The sequence below is a fragment of the Theropithecus gelada genome, chromosome 3, assembly GCF_003255815.1.
Source record: "Theropithecus gelada isolate Dixy chromosome 3, Tgel_1.0, whole genome shotgun sequence".
NCBI lineage: Eukaryota > Metazoa > Chordata > Mammalia > Primates > Cercopithecidae > Theropithecus > Theropithecus gelada.
The window spans coordinates 87,608,725-87,622,568 of NC_037670.1; the positions used below are offsets into that span (position 1 = coordinate 87,608,725).

General features: G+C 38.6%; 1 protein-coding gene across 1 annotated transcript; it reads left to right on the plus strand.

Moving 5' to 3' along the window:
- Positions 1 to 9,628: 9,628 nt before the first annotated feature.
- Positions 9,629 to 13,239, plus strand: NPVF (neuropeptide VF precursor). Its single transcript, XM_025380645.1, has 3 exons — positions 9,629 to 9,807; positions 11,085 to 11,485; positions 13,000 to 13,239. Exons 1-3 carry the CDS (start codon positions 9,670 to 9,672, stop codon positions 13,049 to 13,051), a joined length of 591 nt encoding a protein of 196 aa, XP_025236430.1. The 5' UTR covers positions 9,629 to 9,669; the 3' UTR covers positions 13,052 to 13,239.
- Positions 13,240 to 13,844: the final 605 nt, after the last annotated feature.

The window sequence follows — 13,844 nt, forward strand, 5'->3', positions numbered from 1 at the left end:
GGAGAGAAGAGTCCAGATTCTCCCTGACCTGCTCCCTCTCTAACTGTACTGGACATCTTTTGTATTGTCTTATCAGTAGTGCCACCCACCCCCAGCACTTCTCAGAGGGTTATAATAGGATCTTCTATGGTAGTACAATGTAGACCACCCCTGGCCACAGATGATTGGTTCAGATGGGGCAACTTATCTAGACTGGGCCAATCAGAGTCATCCCCTGGTACTTTGAAACTGAGAAACCTAAGGCAGTTTTTCCTAGGGTAGCCAGAATTGAGGATATGTAAACTCAGGAGGTTTTGACAAAAAGATAGAGAAGTTTAAAAATCTAGATAGTAGTAAGAGGGGATAATGAAACAGACGCAGAGAAGAAATGAGAATCTAAGAGAAAGTCTCGATGGTGATTTGAGTCTTTGGTTCCAGATGTTCTATAGGCCCTAATCCCATTTATAAGACATCCCAGTATCCTCATAACAAATTCCTCATTTTGCTTAAGCGCATTAGAAATTTCAATAATGTGCAACTGAGGAGTACTGAGTAATAATATATCAGGTAAATGAGAGCCCAGTTTTGCAGCTGTGCTGATAGGAAATATTCAACTACACAACATTTACAAGAATAGGAAACTTGGCTGGGTGTAGTGGCTCACACCTGTAATCCCAGGACTTTAGGAGGCCAAGGCAGGAGGATTGCTTGAGTCCAGGAGTTTGAGACCAGCCCAAGCAACATAGCAAGGCCCTATCTCTACACAAAACAGATAGATAGATAGATAGATAGATAGATAGATAGATAGATAGATAGGAAGTGGGCATGGTGGTATGTACCTGTGGTCCCAGCTACCTGGGAGACTGGGGTGGGAGGATTGCTTGGGCTAGGAAGTTCGAGGCTTCAGTGAGCCATAATTGTGCCACTGCACTGCAGCCTACAGAGGGAGACTCTGTCTCAAAAAAAAAAAACAAAAAAGAATAGAAAATTGCCCAAGGGGCAGGGAGGGCCAATGTGTGACCACAGTGGTTTCTCTCCTGTTCCACCTCTCGCTGTGCCCTGCTTAGTCTGTATGTTAGGGGCTCCCCCTAGTATTCTGGGACTCCTTCTCCATGGATATTTTTATCCGAGTAAGATCAGATTAAAATATACATCAAAGGAAGTTTGGGAGTGGTAAATATAAATAAGCAATCAGCCTAAAGTGTATGAAAACACAGGAAGAGCTATTCACCTAAAGGTTGGGGCATGAGGCATGGACAGAGGGGGTGTTCACTGAAGATCCACATTGCTCTCCTAATTGGATGCTTCTAGATTGTGAATCATCGCCTACTTCCATCAATGAATCAGAAAGACATCTGAGGCAAAGGTCCCACTATTCTAAAACTGCTCTGGGTCATTCAAGTCTATGTTTATAATAGGCTATCATCCCTAGAACTTCTGTGCCTACTTCTGCATTTAAATATTCTCTAAAACCTTTACCAACTTATTTTATTTTTATTATAGGTTCTCAAAAGAGAAATATCAGATATCCTAAACTCACCAGTTTAAAACCTAGGAAGTTTTACAACCCAGTATATAATTAAATCCATTAGGTATGTTAAAAGAAAAACTTGAGACAAATTAAATATAATAGTTTAATTGAACAAGAATGAGCCTCGAAACCAAAACAGCTTCAGAGAATATCAGCCTGCAACGTAGTCTGGCGGCATTTATGGACAAAAAATGTAAGTGAGGTACAGAGACAGCTCGACATTTGCTTTGTTTGAATATGGTCTGAGGGGTTGGCCACCGAAGACTGACTGAAGCTCAACTGCAGTGATTGGATATGACTCAGTTGTGTATTACAAAAGTACTCTCCTAAGTTAGGCTTTCATTTAGTTTAGGTACTAACTTAGGTTGTAGTTCTTTATGTGAGGAATCAAGTATGGAGGCATCCTCAGGCCAACTTAAGTTTCATTTAACAGGTATTTAATACTGATTATATTCATATTTATTTAGCTCATTTTACCTCAATTAGCACAGAAAATTTCACTTTAGAGTTTGTCTTTTAGAATCTAGAGATGGCCAGAAAATCTCCCCCGTTAATTACATTTATACCTAAAGTTGCTATAGGTTTAAAAGTGTATTTTTAAGTACTCCTCCAAAGACAGCAGTAACATTTTAGTGGAAGCTTTTCCTGTTTGCTTGCTTGGAATTGGTTGAGTTTTGTCATGGAATTGCTTGAGAACTGCTGTGCTGTAATTCCTGGCTGTAGCATGAACCCATCCCTTTGTGGAGGTCCAATGAAACTACTGTTGAAGGGAAGTGCCAGCTCCTCAGTACTGAAGGGCAATCTCTCTGACTCAGGTGAAAGAGGCACCCACTGGGTATGAAGTACCCACAGGTGCTCACAGGTAGAGCAGAGGGGCATGGAGTGTTGCCAAAGCCAAAGGGCTACAAACAGAAGAAAGTCAAAGTCCCAGTGTGTTCACGCAAGGACGGCCAGAGCCAGGACAGCTGCTATTCAGAATCTAGGCAATCACATGGATGCTATGTGGACCTTTGAGGAAGTTCTTATCAACAGCACTCAGGAGCCCAGTACCAACATGGCCCCCCATTAAAAAGAAAACAAACAAACAACAACAACAACCCCTTCATATGTGCATTTCAATCCATTCTCTTTTCATCAGACGTGAAAGAGCAGCTGGGAGGACCCACATTAGTGATGATGTTCATTCTGCCTTTATTCCTATGCTGGAGATGGGAAAACGGCTGTCCTTGCAAACATCCTCCACGAGCCACATCAGTGTAGGTTTAAGCAACAGATTTCTCCCCAGTAAAGATGTGGCCTGGCACCAGGCACAGTGGCTCACACCTGTAATCCCAGCACTTTGGGAGGCCGAGGTGGGCAGATCATGAGGTCAGGAGATAGAGACCAGCTTGGCCAACAGGTGAAACCCCATCTCTACTAAAAATACAAAAATTAGCTGGGTGGTGCATGCCTGTAGTCCCAGCTACTCGGGAGACTGAGGCACGAGAATCGCTTGAACCCAGGAAGTGGAGGTTGCAGTGAGCTGAGATCGTGCCACTGCACTCTCGCGTGGAGACAGAGCGAGACTATGTCTCAGATAAATAAATAAATAAATAAATAAATAAATAAATAAATAAATAAATAAAAATAAGATGTGGCCAGGCTTATGGAAAAGGGCAGCCTAAGGATTAGGCTACGTCCTTCCTAAACCACTCAAAGTCTTAAATTTTCGTTTTTTTGTTAAAGCAAATTATTACTTGAAGAGTACATTCTACATTTTAGAGCAGAATCCTTCAAAAAAAAAAAAAAAAAGAAAAATAAAAAACCCCCAAGATATTGAAAAAGCACACACTTTACAAGAAATTAAATTGTCCTGCTCAGGTTAGAATGACAAGATGGCTGCTTGCTTATTTTAAAAATATCAAAAGCAAGACTGGCCAAAAAGAAAAAAAAAAAATACGAGGGAAAGTTTTGGTTTCCATTACCTATATTTGTGTAAAAGCTATGTGTTGTTTTAACTAAACATCTGGTCTTTGTCTCTCATGTACAGAATTCTGAGTTTTCTTGACACTTTGGCAAGAGGTACCACAACCCCCTGCCAGGCCAGTAAAAATCACACATTTTTCCTGCAAGAGAAAAAAAAGTCAATAAAAATGAAACATTAAAAAAAGTAAAAGCTTGAATTGGAAAGCAGTGCTGTAGAGAGCCTCCTTCCTAATCAGATTTACACGATTGCTTTAAAAAAATCTTTAAAAATACTACCATTCTCTATTGTTTGAAAGATCCAATAGAGATACTGAATGTTTGCTCAACATATTGCTCTAAAATACATCCTTTAGATATAGGGACCTTGCCATTGATTCAATTTTCCAGAGTAAATCATGCGAATTAATTTTTATAAATATTTAATGTTTATTCTTGTACAAACTGATTCTTTAAGTTACTTCAACTCGAGATGAATTTCAACTGCTTTTACTAGATGGCAGAATAATCTCTGTCTTACATTCACATCAGCACCTTCTAAAACCCTGGCATTATCATCTGTCATAGTAAAAAGCAGAGAAGTAAATACAATCCTGCTCTCCAAATATGACAAGCTCATTATAACAAGCCACACATAAATCCTGAAACAAAAAGTACTACCATACATTTTTTAATAAGAATTTTTTACAATTTGCATAGGATGTTTTTATTTGGAACAAAGGCAGGTATTTCTTTCTCCTTGCCACACATAATGCTGAAATGAATTATGTGGTAATACTACCATCCGCCTCGCCTCTAAAGAAGGCCTGAATTAGTTCACAAATGGTTGCAAAATACTTTGCAAACATGAAATGCAAAATAAGACTCTAATGCCTATAAATACTTCCTTATAACAACTAGGTTATACTTAGATGGAAAAGAAGAAATAAACATTATAAAAAGGCAAGTGCCCTGGAAGTATGCTGCTGGGTTGAGGAGAAGGGCTCCGTAATGGGGCTCCTCCAGATATTAAATTAACCACCTTTTGGTAGCCCTCACTGTGACCTCAAGAAGCATAGAACTATGCATGGAGTGAGCTGCCCCTTCTACATAAAGATTTAAGTAGAAACTTGCAGCCCATGGCACAAAACCTCTTATTTTAAATATTTACTAGAAGTGCAAATAGACAAGAACCTTACAAAGTCAAAAACCCAAACTTAAGTCAGCTCCTTTTCTGACTGGTGAAATTGAATTCCCATTCTACCTGCCTGCCCGAAGTTAGGATGAGTCTAGTGGGCATAGAGACATGGTAAGCAAGCAGAGAACCCTTTTCTGTTCTAAAGTCAGCCTGGTGGAAGACCCTGAAGCATCACCAGGAAGCACTCCCTGGGACTGTGCAGTCTCTGTTCCTACCTGTCCTGGTGTTTGGGCACAACTGACAGCCATCAACACAGTAAGATCCATCAGAACATATTGAACTTATGGAGCTGCATATTGAGCTGGAAATAGAAAAACCAAAATTCACATTCAACCTACTTATACTTAATTGTATGGAGCTCAGTCTGGGAAAGTCTTCAATGTGAAATCCCAAAAAGATAATGTTAAGACATTATGATTTCACAACAAGCCACAAACCTAGGCCAACACTGGGGAAAAATAATTAAACAACTTCAGTTGTAACTCCTATTTCACATAATAATAAAAAATTATCAATTAACTTAGAAATAAAATTTCCTGGGCATCTGTGCAATAGACAATGAAAATACTCCTATGTTCTACACAAGCAAGCTCCTTCCCTCACAAAGTTTGCGGAGCCATGGATGGTTCAGGACAAGTCAGAGTGATAAGAGCAATGATTAGCAAAGAAAAACCAGTTATCTCTTAGAAATGGAAGTCAAGAGAGACTTTTCACAACATATCATACCTCAGCTGAGGCCCAAACAGTGAATAGGTGTGAGAAGGAGAGTGGCCAGTGGACAAACGTTACATGCACCGGAAAATCATGGGCAGAGGCCTGGAGGTGAGAGAAAGCTCATCTATTTGGAGGAACAGAAAGAAGTTCATCATCAAGCAAGAAGCTGGTAGGGGGTGGCAAGAGTCCATGCAGGCAAATAAACAGAGATAAACAGAGTACAGATCATGAAGGGTAGGCAACCTGAGTGATTCTGAGGGAAATGGGAAACAACTGAAAGACATTAAGAAGGAAAGTCATAAATGTACTTTGGGATGCCAAAGAGGGTGGATCACGAGGTCAGGAGATCGAGACCATCCTGCCTAACATAGTGAAACCCCATCTCTACTAAAAATACGAAAAATTAGCCAGGCGTGGTGACACGTGCCTGTAGTCTCAGCTACTTGGGAGGCTGAGGCAGGAGAATCCCTTGAACCCAGGAGGCGATGGTTGCAGTGAGCCGAGATCACATCACTGTACTCCAACCTGGGCAACAGAGCAAGACTCCATCTCAAAAAAAAAAAAAAAAATTGTCTGATTGCGCCATGGAGAAAGAATTGGAAAAGATCAAGAAAAGGATCTAGGCAAGAGAAAAATGACAAACTGAGTTATGGCCATGGGAGTGGAAAGAAGCAAGCAGATTTAAGAGCCATTTAGAAGTTGGAAGAGAACAGACTTTATCAGGCAGACTAGTATAGTCATTAAGTTCAGACTGCTTGTGTTCATACCCTGGTTCTGACACTTACAGGGAAAGTTGTTTAATCCCTCTGCACCTCAGTCTCCCTTTCTGAAGAGCAGGCACAATAGTAGTAGCTGTTCATGGGATTATTATGACAGATGAGTGGGTTAATTCACAAAATACTTAGAAGAATTTGTGGAACATGATAAATGCTTTAAAAAACTGGCTTTTATTATTATTGAGTGTAACAGTCCAAAACTAGAAACACAATTATCATCAACTGTAGAATAAGATGTGGGAGGAAATAGGGATCTCACAAGGGAATTTAGCCTGGATAAATGAATGGATGATAGTAACCTTGCCAGTTATAGACCTGTTGCTGCTCAGCTCCACATCTACCCTTCAATGCGTGCTTCGAGATAAGGGAGATGGACCCAGTAAGCATTTCTCCTTTGCATAAGGGATAATTTTAAGTTCCATCAGTAGAAGGTACTGAAGGGTTACTAAAGCAAAGAGGTATTTTCCTGATCTAATCATGCATCCACTTGCTTGCTTCTCTGTGTGCAGTGGCCAGTAGTGCATGTGGGGTCATCCAATGGTGCTCACCCCCATCAGGTTTCAGTGAGAGATTCCTAGGAGTCTCACAGATATTCTAGAAGTTGCCTGGCCTACCTACATTCCAAAAGGTCTCCTGCTTGAGACTACAGATAAGTTCTGGCCTGGAGCAACACAGCAAACCTCCCTGCCATCACACTTTCTCCAATATGATCTAAATTCCAACCAGCTTGTTCTTTCCTTGGATATTGTCTCTCAACTGTAGTGTATTCTTCACCCCTTTATAGTTAATTTCCTGTTATGATTAATAATTATTTATATTAATCACTTTCTGTTCAAGTTACTGTGTGTTTTCTGTGTCCTGATTGTACCCTGACTGATGCAGTACTATTCATTATAATGAGAAACATAGGAGGAAAAATAGGTATGGAAAAGATAAATTCCATTTCGGACATACTGAACTTGAAATGCTTGTGGGATGTCCAAACAGCATTGTCTGGTAGGAAGCTGAGTGTTTGGGGGGTTCAAAAGCTCAAGAGAAGTGACCAGGCTGGAGAGATAGGCTTAGAATTGAGTAGTCCTAGAGCCACTAAAATCTTAGCAAATGAAGCGTGTATTTAAATGTCACAAGTCCGAGAGAGAGATTTTTTTTTAATTTTTCATATGCGTATATGTCTCATCAAGAGATCCTAAACCAATTAATCTGTATGTATGTATACAGTAGCACATTTCAACAAAAGATTTATGGTGATTTCATACTGTATATGTTCTATATCTGTTAACACTTTCAAAGTTAAATGAAGATATAATTGAAAAGAGCCAAGCCCCATTTTGTTTGTTTGTTTTGTTTGTTTTTTCTTTTTATTGAGATAGAGTCTCACTCTGTCACCCAGGCTGGAGTGCAATGGTGTGATCTCAGTTCACGGCAACCTCCGCCTCCCGAGCTCAAGTGATTCTCCTGCCTCAGCCTCTCGAGTAGCTAGGATTACAGGCATGTGCCACCACTCCTGGCTAATTTTTGTATTTTTAATAGAGATGAAGTTTCAGCATGTTGACCAGGCTGGTCTCAAACTCCTGACCTCAGGTGATCTGCCCACCTCAGCCTCCCAAAGTGCTGGGATTACAAGCATGAGCCACATGCCTGGTCCAAGCCCCATATTAATAAGAGAATTCTAATTACCTTCCAAACTTGGAGGCCCAACCTGGTGAAGGCAGGGAGCAATTAGTCATATGTGGATGCTGACTGTAATCAGGAAAACTCTAATGGATATGCCAACACCCCAAGTAGCAGCACTGAAAACTGGTGAGCTGCTAAATTTGCATTTTATTTGAAAATGACAACTAGATAAAAATATATTTTGAAAAAGACCCAGGCTGATGCCTTCTGCTTTTTCTGGGGTATGAATTCAGTCAATAAAACTTGCCCCTTGATTCATCCATTTCTCAAAAGTTTGGATCTACTGACTACACACACACACACACACACACACACACACACACACACACACACACACAGAAATTCCATCAGCATTTTGCAAAAGAACAATTTGGAAGAGGAATGTATTAAATCCTCAGGGAAATTAAACCCAAATAATCCAATAACGGCATTACAAAATTAACACTAGACTATGAATTGAATTAATTGCCTCCTACTGTGGGGTTCTTGGCTACCACAGACCAAAACAAATGAAGCCAATGATGTCAAATGCCTTAAGAGAGACCACAGGCAAGTTTGTATCACAAGAGTTCACCCACTGTGGTTTTTCAACTTTCTGGCTTGTTCTGGAGATCAATACGAAGAAAAATCTTCACTTCTGCCATCTCATGTCTCAAATTACATACGGTAGGTTGGTGAGAGATGTGAGAGGTGGCCCAGTGCTAGACACAACAGAGCAATTTTACGACTCTTTGTGAATTACCTCTAACTGTCTGTGTCTAGAAGTAGCTGGACTGTTGGAAATCCATGCAAGTCTTTTTCTCCTGAAAGGGCTGAGGGACTGGTGGGAACAAGTAAAGGTGTCTCTAGAACCCAGGCAGTCTAGTGATAAGGCAGATATTTAAGAACAATCAGCTGCTCCAAAAGAGATTCGCTTTGGCATTTCAGTAAATACGCATTTATTTCTGTAAATTCTCTTTTAATGCCATGATGTCAGCATGCCTTTGGCAATACGTGATTACCTAAATAATATGTGTCCTGGGACCAACAAAATTAGCATGTATATGACTTACCAGGCCCCTGCTCATCTTCCTAAGGACTTTGAGAGGGAAGGAAGGGTGCAGCATCTTGATGGAAAGAAAATTTTGGTGATTTACACAGCTTTACAAAATAAGACCCCTAGAGCAAATACAGAGGGTCTGACTGCCTCCAGCTTCTCCTGAGACTCCAGTTTGTCAAAATGCCTCTCGAGTATTTGCTCGTATACACATCCTTCACGTTACAGCTGACACTGACCCCTGAAGCTTTTTAATTACCAAATAGCATTTTACAAAAAACTAATTAATGGCATTTTGTTGGGATATTATAATTTTTTCACATTCTTAATTTTGCTTGACATTTTGAAAATACTATGCCTGACTCTTTTGTGCAGATTAAAGAAAAAAAAACCATCGCTAGCATGGATTAAATACTTCTTTTTCCTTCCCTCAAGAATTGACACAAACACCAAAAACAAAATACTTTTTGTTTAAGCTTAGAGAAATGAAGCATTCTGTTTGTTTGGAATCTTAATTACTATCGCCCCAAACTTACCTAATTAGAAACTCTTTTATAATGAGGAAAATTATTTTCAAAGTTAATGAATTTGCAAGCACAAACATTGCTGTCTTCCCAGAATGAATTATTCACATTTCTTACATGCATATTTTAGTTGTACACTCTAATTAATATTAGTACTTAAAATGTGTGAGATGGATTTCACTGTTAAAAAAAAAAAACTTGCCTTTGTTTTTAGACGATATAAAAACACCACAATTTTTTTCTCCTCTCATAAACATTGGGCTGCACATAGAGACTTAATTTTAGATTTGGACAAAATGGAAATTATTTCATCAAAACTATTCATTTTATTGACTTTAGCCACTTCAAGCTTGTTAACATCAAACATTTCTTGTGCAGATGAATTAATGATGTCCAGTCTTCACAGCAAAGAAAATTATGACAAATATTTTGAGGTAAGTTTTTAAAGTCTCTCTGAGTAGCATTAATTATATAATATTAATCCTAAGTCTAATGATTTTGTAAAGAGTAAGAAGTAAGTTGGTGTGTACTCTGTTTTATTGTCAAACTTCAGCCTTCCTCTGACAATGTATACATGTAACTTGTATTATTTAGCACAGCAGCGATCAGGCTGGCTTCTGTCATAACAATTGTACTGGTGAGTATGGTACTTAGCAAGCATACAGCACATTAATAATTTTCAATCAACTCACAAGTGCATATTTGTAGTGAATGGTTGGCAGAACTAAGATTTGGATACATTTCAGCTGGACAGTCAAAGTGTTTTAAACTGAAAACAAACAAAAAAAACACATTTATTTTGGGCTTAGCAATGACAAACTGGCCAATGTGTACTAAATCTATACCTTAATAAAGTGTCTACCCCTAGATGGTAAAATTGCAAATTGTTTTTATTTTCTTTTACATGTTTTGCAAATCTGCTGAAATTAGTGTGTATACTCATTTTACTCAAGCAATAATCAGAAAACAATCATTTAAAAATCTCCATATGGACAAGCTCCTATGGTAAAGACTAAATCTAATTAAATATTCTCTGTATTTGAGATGGTTCCTACAAAGTTGGCATATTTGTGATGCAGTAACCCATAAACCAATGGGTTCTTTACTAAAAATGTATTTTGTATTCTAATAAAAATGCAATTGGTTTCTTGAGAAAGCTTTAGAGTGGAACCCTCAGTAAGATGGAATAAAAAAAAGAAATTCACTGGGCCTCCTACAACTATACCCCAAAAACTGGCCAGCATCCCTGTTTCGATGTACCATGTTTCCATGTGCCACTTTGGCCTTTAAAGAGAACCATGAAAAAGGAGTGGGAAGTTTCTCCGAAATCAAATTACAAAAATATATAAAATATTCCATAAACAACATGAATCAAAAAAAAAACAAAAGAGAATAACTGCAGTAAAATAAACTTTTGCCTCATTTCAGAACTTCATTATGTTCCTGCTGCTTGAACTCATTGTTGTATTCACTATATATATTTTATAAATATTTTATGGTTGTCTTACAATAGTCTAGGGACAGAGAAACTAGATTGCTTTAAAAAGCTTAACACAAATTATTTATTAAAAAATTCTGCACTTAAGAACACAAATTTTGTTTATAGCTTTAACAATTCTGCAGATTAAAGTCTAGATTTCAGTTAATTGGGGGTTTAAATCTATTGCTTATAACAACAGTATGTTATTGTAATGGTCATTTCTAATTATAGCCTAGAGGCTACCCAAAAAGGGAAAGAAGCCTCAATTTTGAGGAATTAAAAGATTGGGGACCAAAAAATGTCATTAAGATGAGTACACCTGCAGTCAACAAAATGCCACACTCAGTCACCAACTTGCCATTGAGATTTGGGAGGACCACTGAAGAAGAAAGAAGCGCTGGAGCAACAGCCAACCTGCCTCTGAGATCTGGAAGAAATATGGAGGTGAGCCTCGTGAGACGGGTTCTTAACCTGCCCCAAAGGTTTGGGAGAACGACAACAGCCAAAAGTGTCTGCAGGACGCTGAGTGATTTATGTCAAGGATCCTTGCATTCACCATGTGCCAATGACTTATTTTACTCCATGACCTGCCAGCACCAAGAAATCCAGAATCCCGATCAAAAACGATCAAGGTAAATACCTGAAAACCAGTCAAAGTGCATGGGCAGTTATATAGAGGTGGTCTAGAAACTTTAAAAATGACTACACCTTTTCAACATAAGTTTCTAAGACAGTAAGTTTCCTAGAAAGAGAAAGAGGCAAAGACACAAGGAACTGAATACCTGTACATTGGGAACTATAGAAGGCCAGGTATAATAAGCATGGCTCAAGGTATAAAATCATAAGATGGCTTCCCCTAAGCCACATATGAGCATCAGTCTTATTATCCTATAGCTGCTCACTAAGTCCATGCAATGACAGGATATTGTCTGACGCTGGATCTCTCCCACATAAAAAGCCTCACAGGAGAGAGTCGTTCAGGTGTAAAGGACCCCATCTCAATAACCCAGGTCTCAAATGCAGCAGGTTTTCTTTCCTGACTTTTAATCAAAGTGTTTTCTTTTTTCTGGATCTCATCTTATAAACTCTATTATAATCATTATTTATATTAATTAAGAAATATGTATTATCTCCTATGTATACATCAGAATGTAAGATTTAAAAATTAATAAGCTACCTATCTATTATTTTACAGTAGAGAGTGTATGCTTTAAAAAAAATTTTTTTTATATGAAGTAGAACATGATGCTTTAGTTAAGACTTGAAGAAAGTGGCAGACTGTGTCACCTTATCTGAGAGACCTTCTCAGGACACTCCAGGTTTGTTTTTTTTCCATGGTACTTATCCCCATCTGACATATATTTAGGGTCCATGTCTTTTCCATTTCTTTTCCATGTGACTTATCCCTATCTGACATATATTTAGGGTGCATTGCCTTTATTAGAATTTCAGTCCTACAAATCCCATAATTTTAGTCCACTGCCATATCCCCAGAGCCTAAGAACTGTGTCTGCCACATAGTAAGCCCTCAATATTTGACAGAATAAATGAAATAAGAGAGGCACTAATAAGGTCCTGCAGAGTCAGAAAGGTCAGAAAAAAAGAGGATGTTTCTGTATGTGGAAACCTGCCTTTGAGAAGCAGCTTTCTCTTGAACATTCGGAGACTGGTGGGAAGAGGGAGGTCATTTTTAGGCACTAAAGGAAGGTGAGCCAAGAACAGCCGAGGCACCCTTTGGCAAGAGCAAAATGTATGCGAAGAGGAGAGAAAGAAGGCTAGACAGAGTAAGAACAGAGAGCGCAGATATTGAGGACCTGGACAAGGACTTGGGGCACCATTCATCAGGAGAGGGAGAACCGCTGACATTTCTGCTGAGGTTCTGGGGTGTCATACAGAGGCACAATTGACAGCTAATCAGATGTTGGGAGTGGGGCGGTATGGAGGGAGAGAGATGAATCAATGATAAGTGTTTGGGCCTGAGTGCCCATCACAGATTCAGCATCTCCCCAATATCTCACTCATGTCAAGTGCAACACAATTCAACTCAAGTATAATTAGGCAGTTAGGACTACGGCTTGTATTTGTATGGACTCTTGCATGCTGTTGTTCTGATGGGTGAGAACATTTTGCACTGCTTACATTTTAGGAGGCTGGTATTCCAGAAAATGGATGATGCAGAATTGAAACAAGAAAAATAAGAAACCTGGAGCCTGTCCCTAAAGCTGTGGCCTGTAATCTACAAATGGCTCTATAGCGAAGACCACAAGGAAGAGCAGCTACTTACATTTCATCAGCTATGGATCATCAACGGCAATTTTTCCTTGTCAGTACGACTATAATAGTATCTTGAAAGTTCTAAAAATTTAAAGCATATTTGTTATGTAAAGTTAAAAGGATTTTTGTCTGAATAAAAAAGAGCATTGCAAATGCTTTAGAAATCTCTGGTAATTGAGAGAGAGAGACAGAAGACCCTCCTCACTACCCTATATAAAAATCATAGACACAGTTACACTTAATTAAAAAAAAATTAAACAGAAGAGCACCCTGAAAAACATTAGGATGGAAATTAAATAATTTTCCAGAATAACATGGTTGACAAATAAGTGAACAAGGATTACAAATCACTTATAAACATGTTTCTGTACACCCTTTCTATCATGTCAAATGTTAATGAATCTGTGATCAATTGAAATGTAAATATCATGTAATACTACAAAATAAAAACTCTTAGACTTTAGGGAGATAAAAGAAAAAGGCAACTATGAGTTACCTCTTTTAGTGTCTCCTCTGTCTACATCCAGAAATTTGCTTCTGGTGAGTTTCTTTTCTCCTCATTTAACATTTCAAGTTTTTGGTTTGCAAAAAGATCTGGCTATTCCTCAACTAAGAATTTATAAATTCAGTACCCCACAACACAAATGCACAGTGACGTGCCTTTAATCCTAAGGATATGAAGTCCTTAATCAGATATAACTAGTTTATTGAACAGTC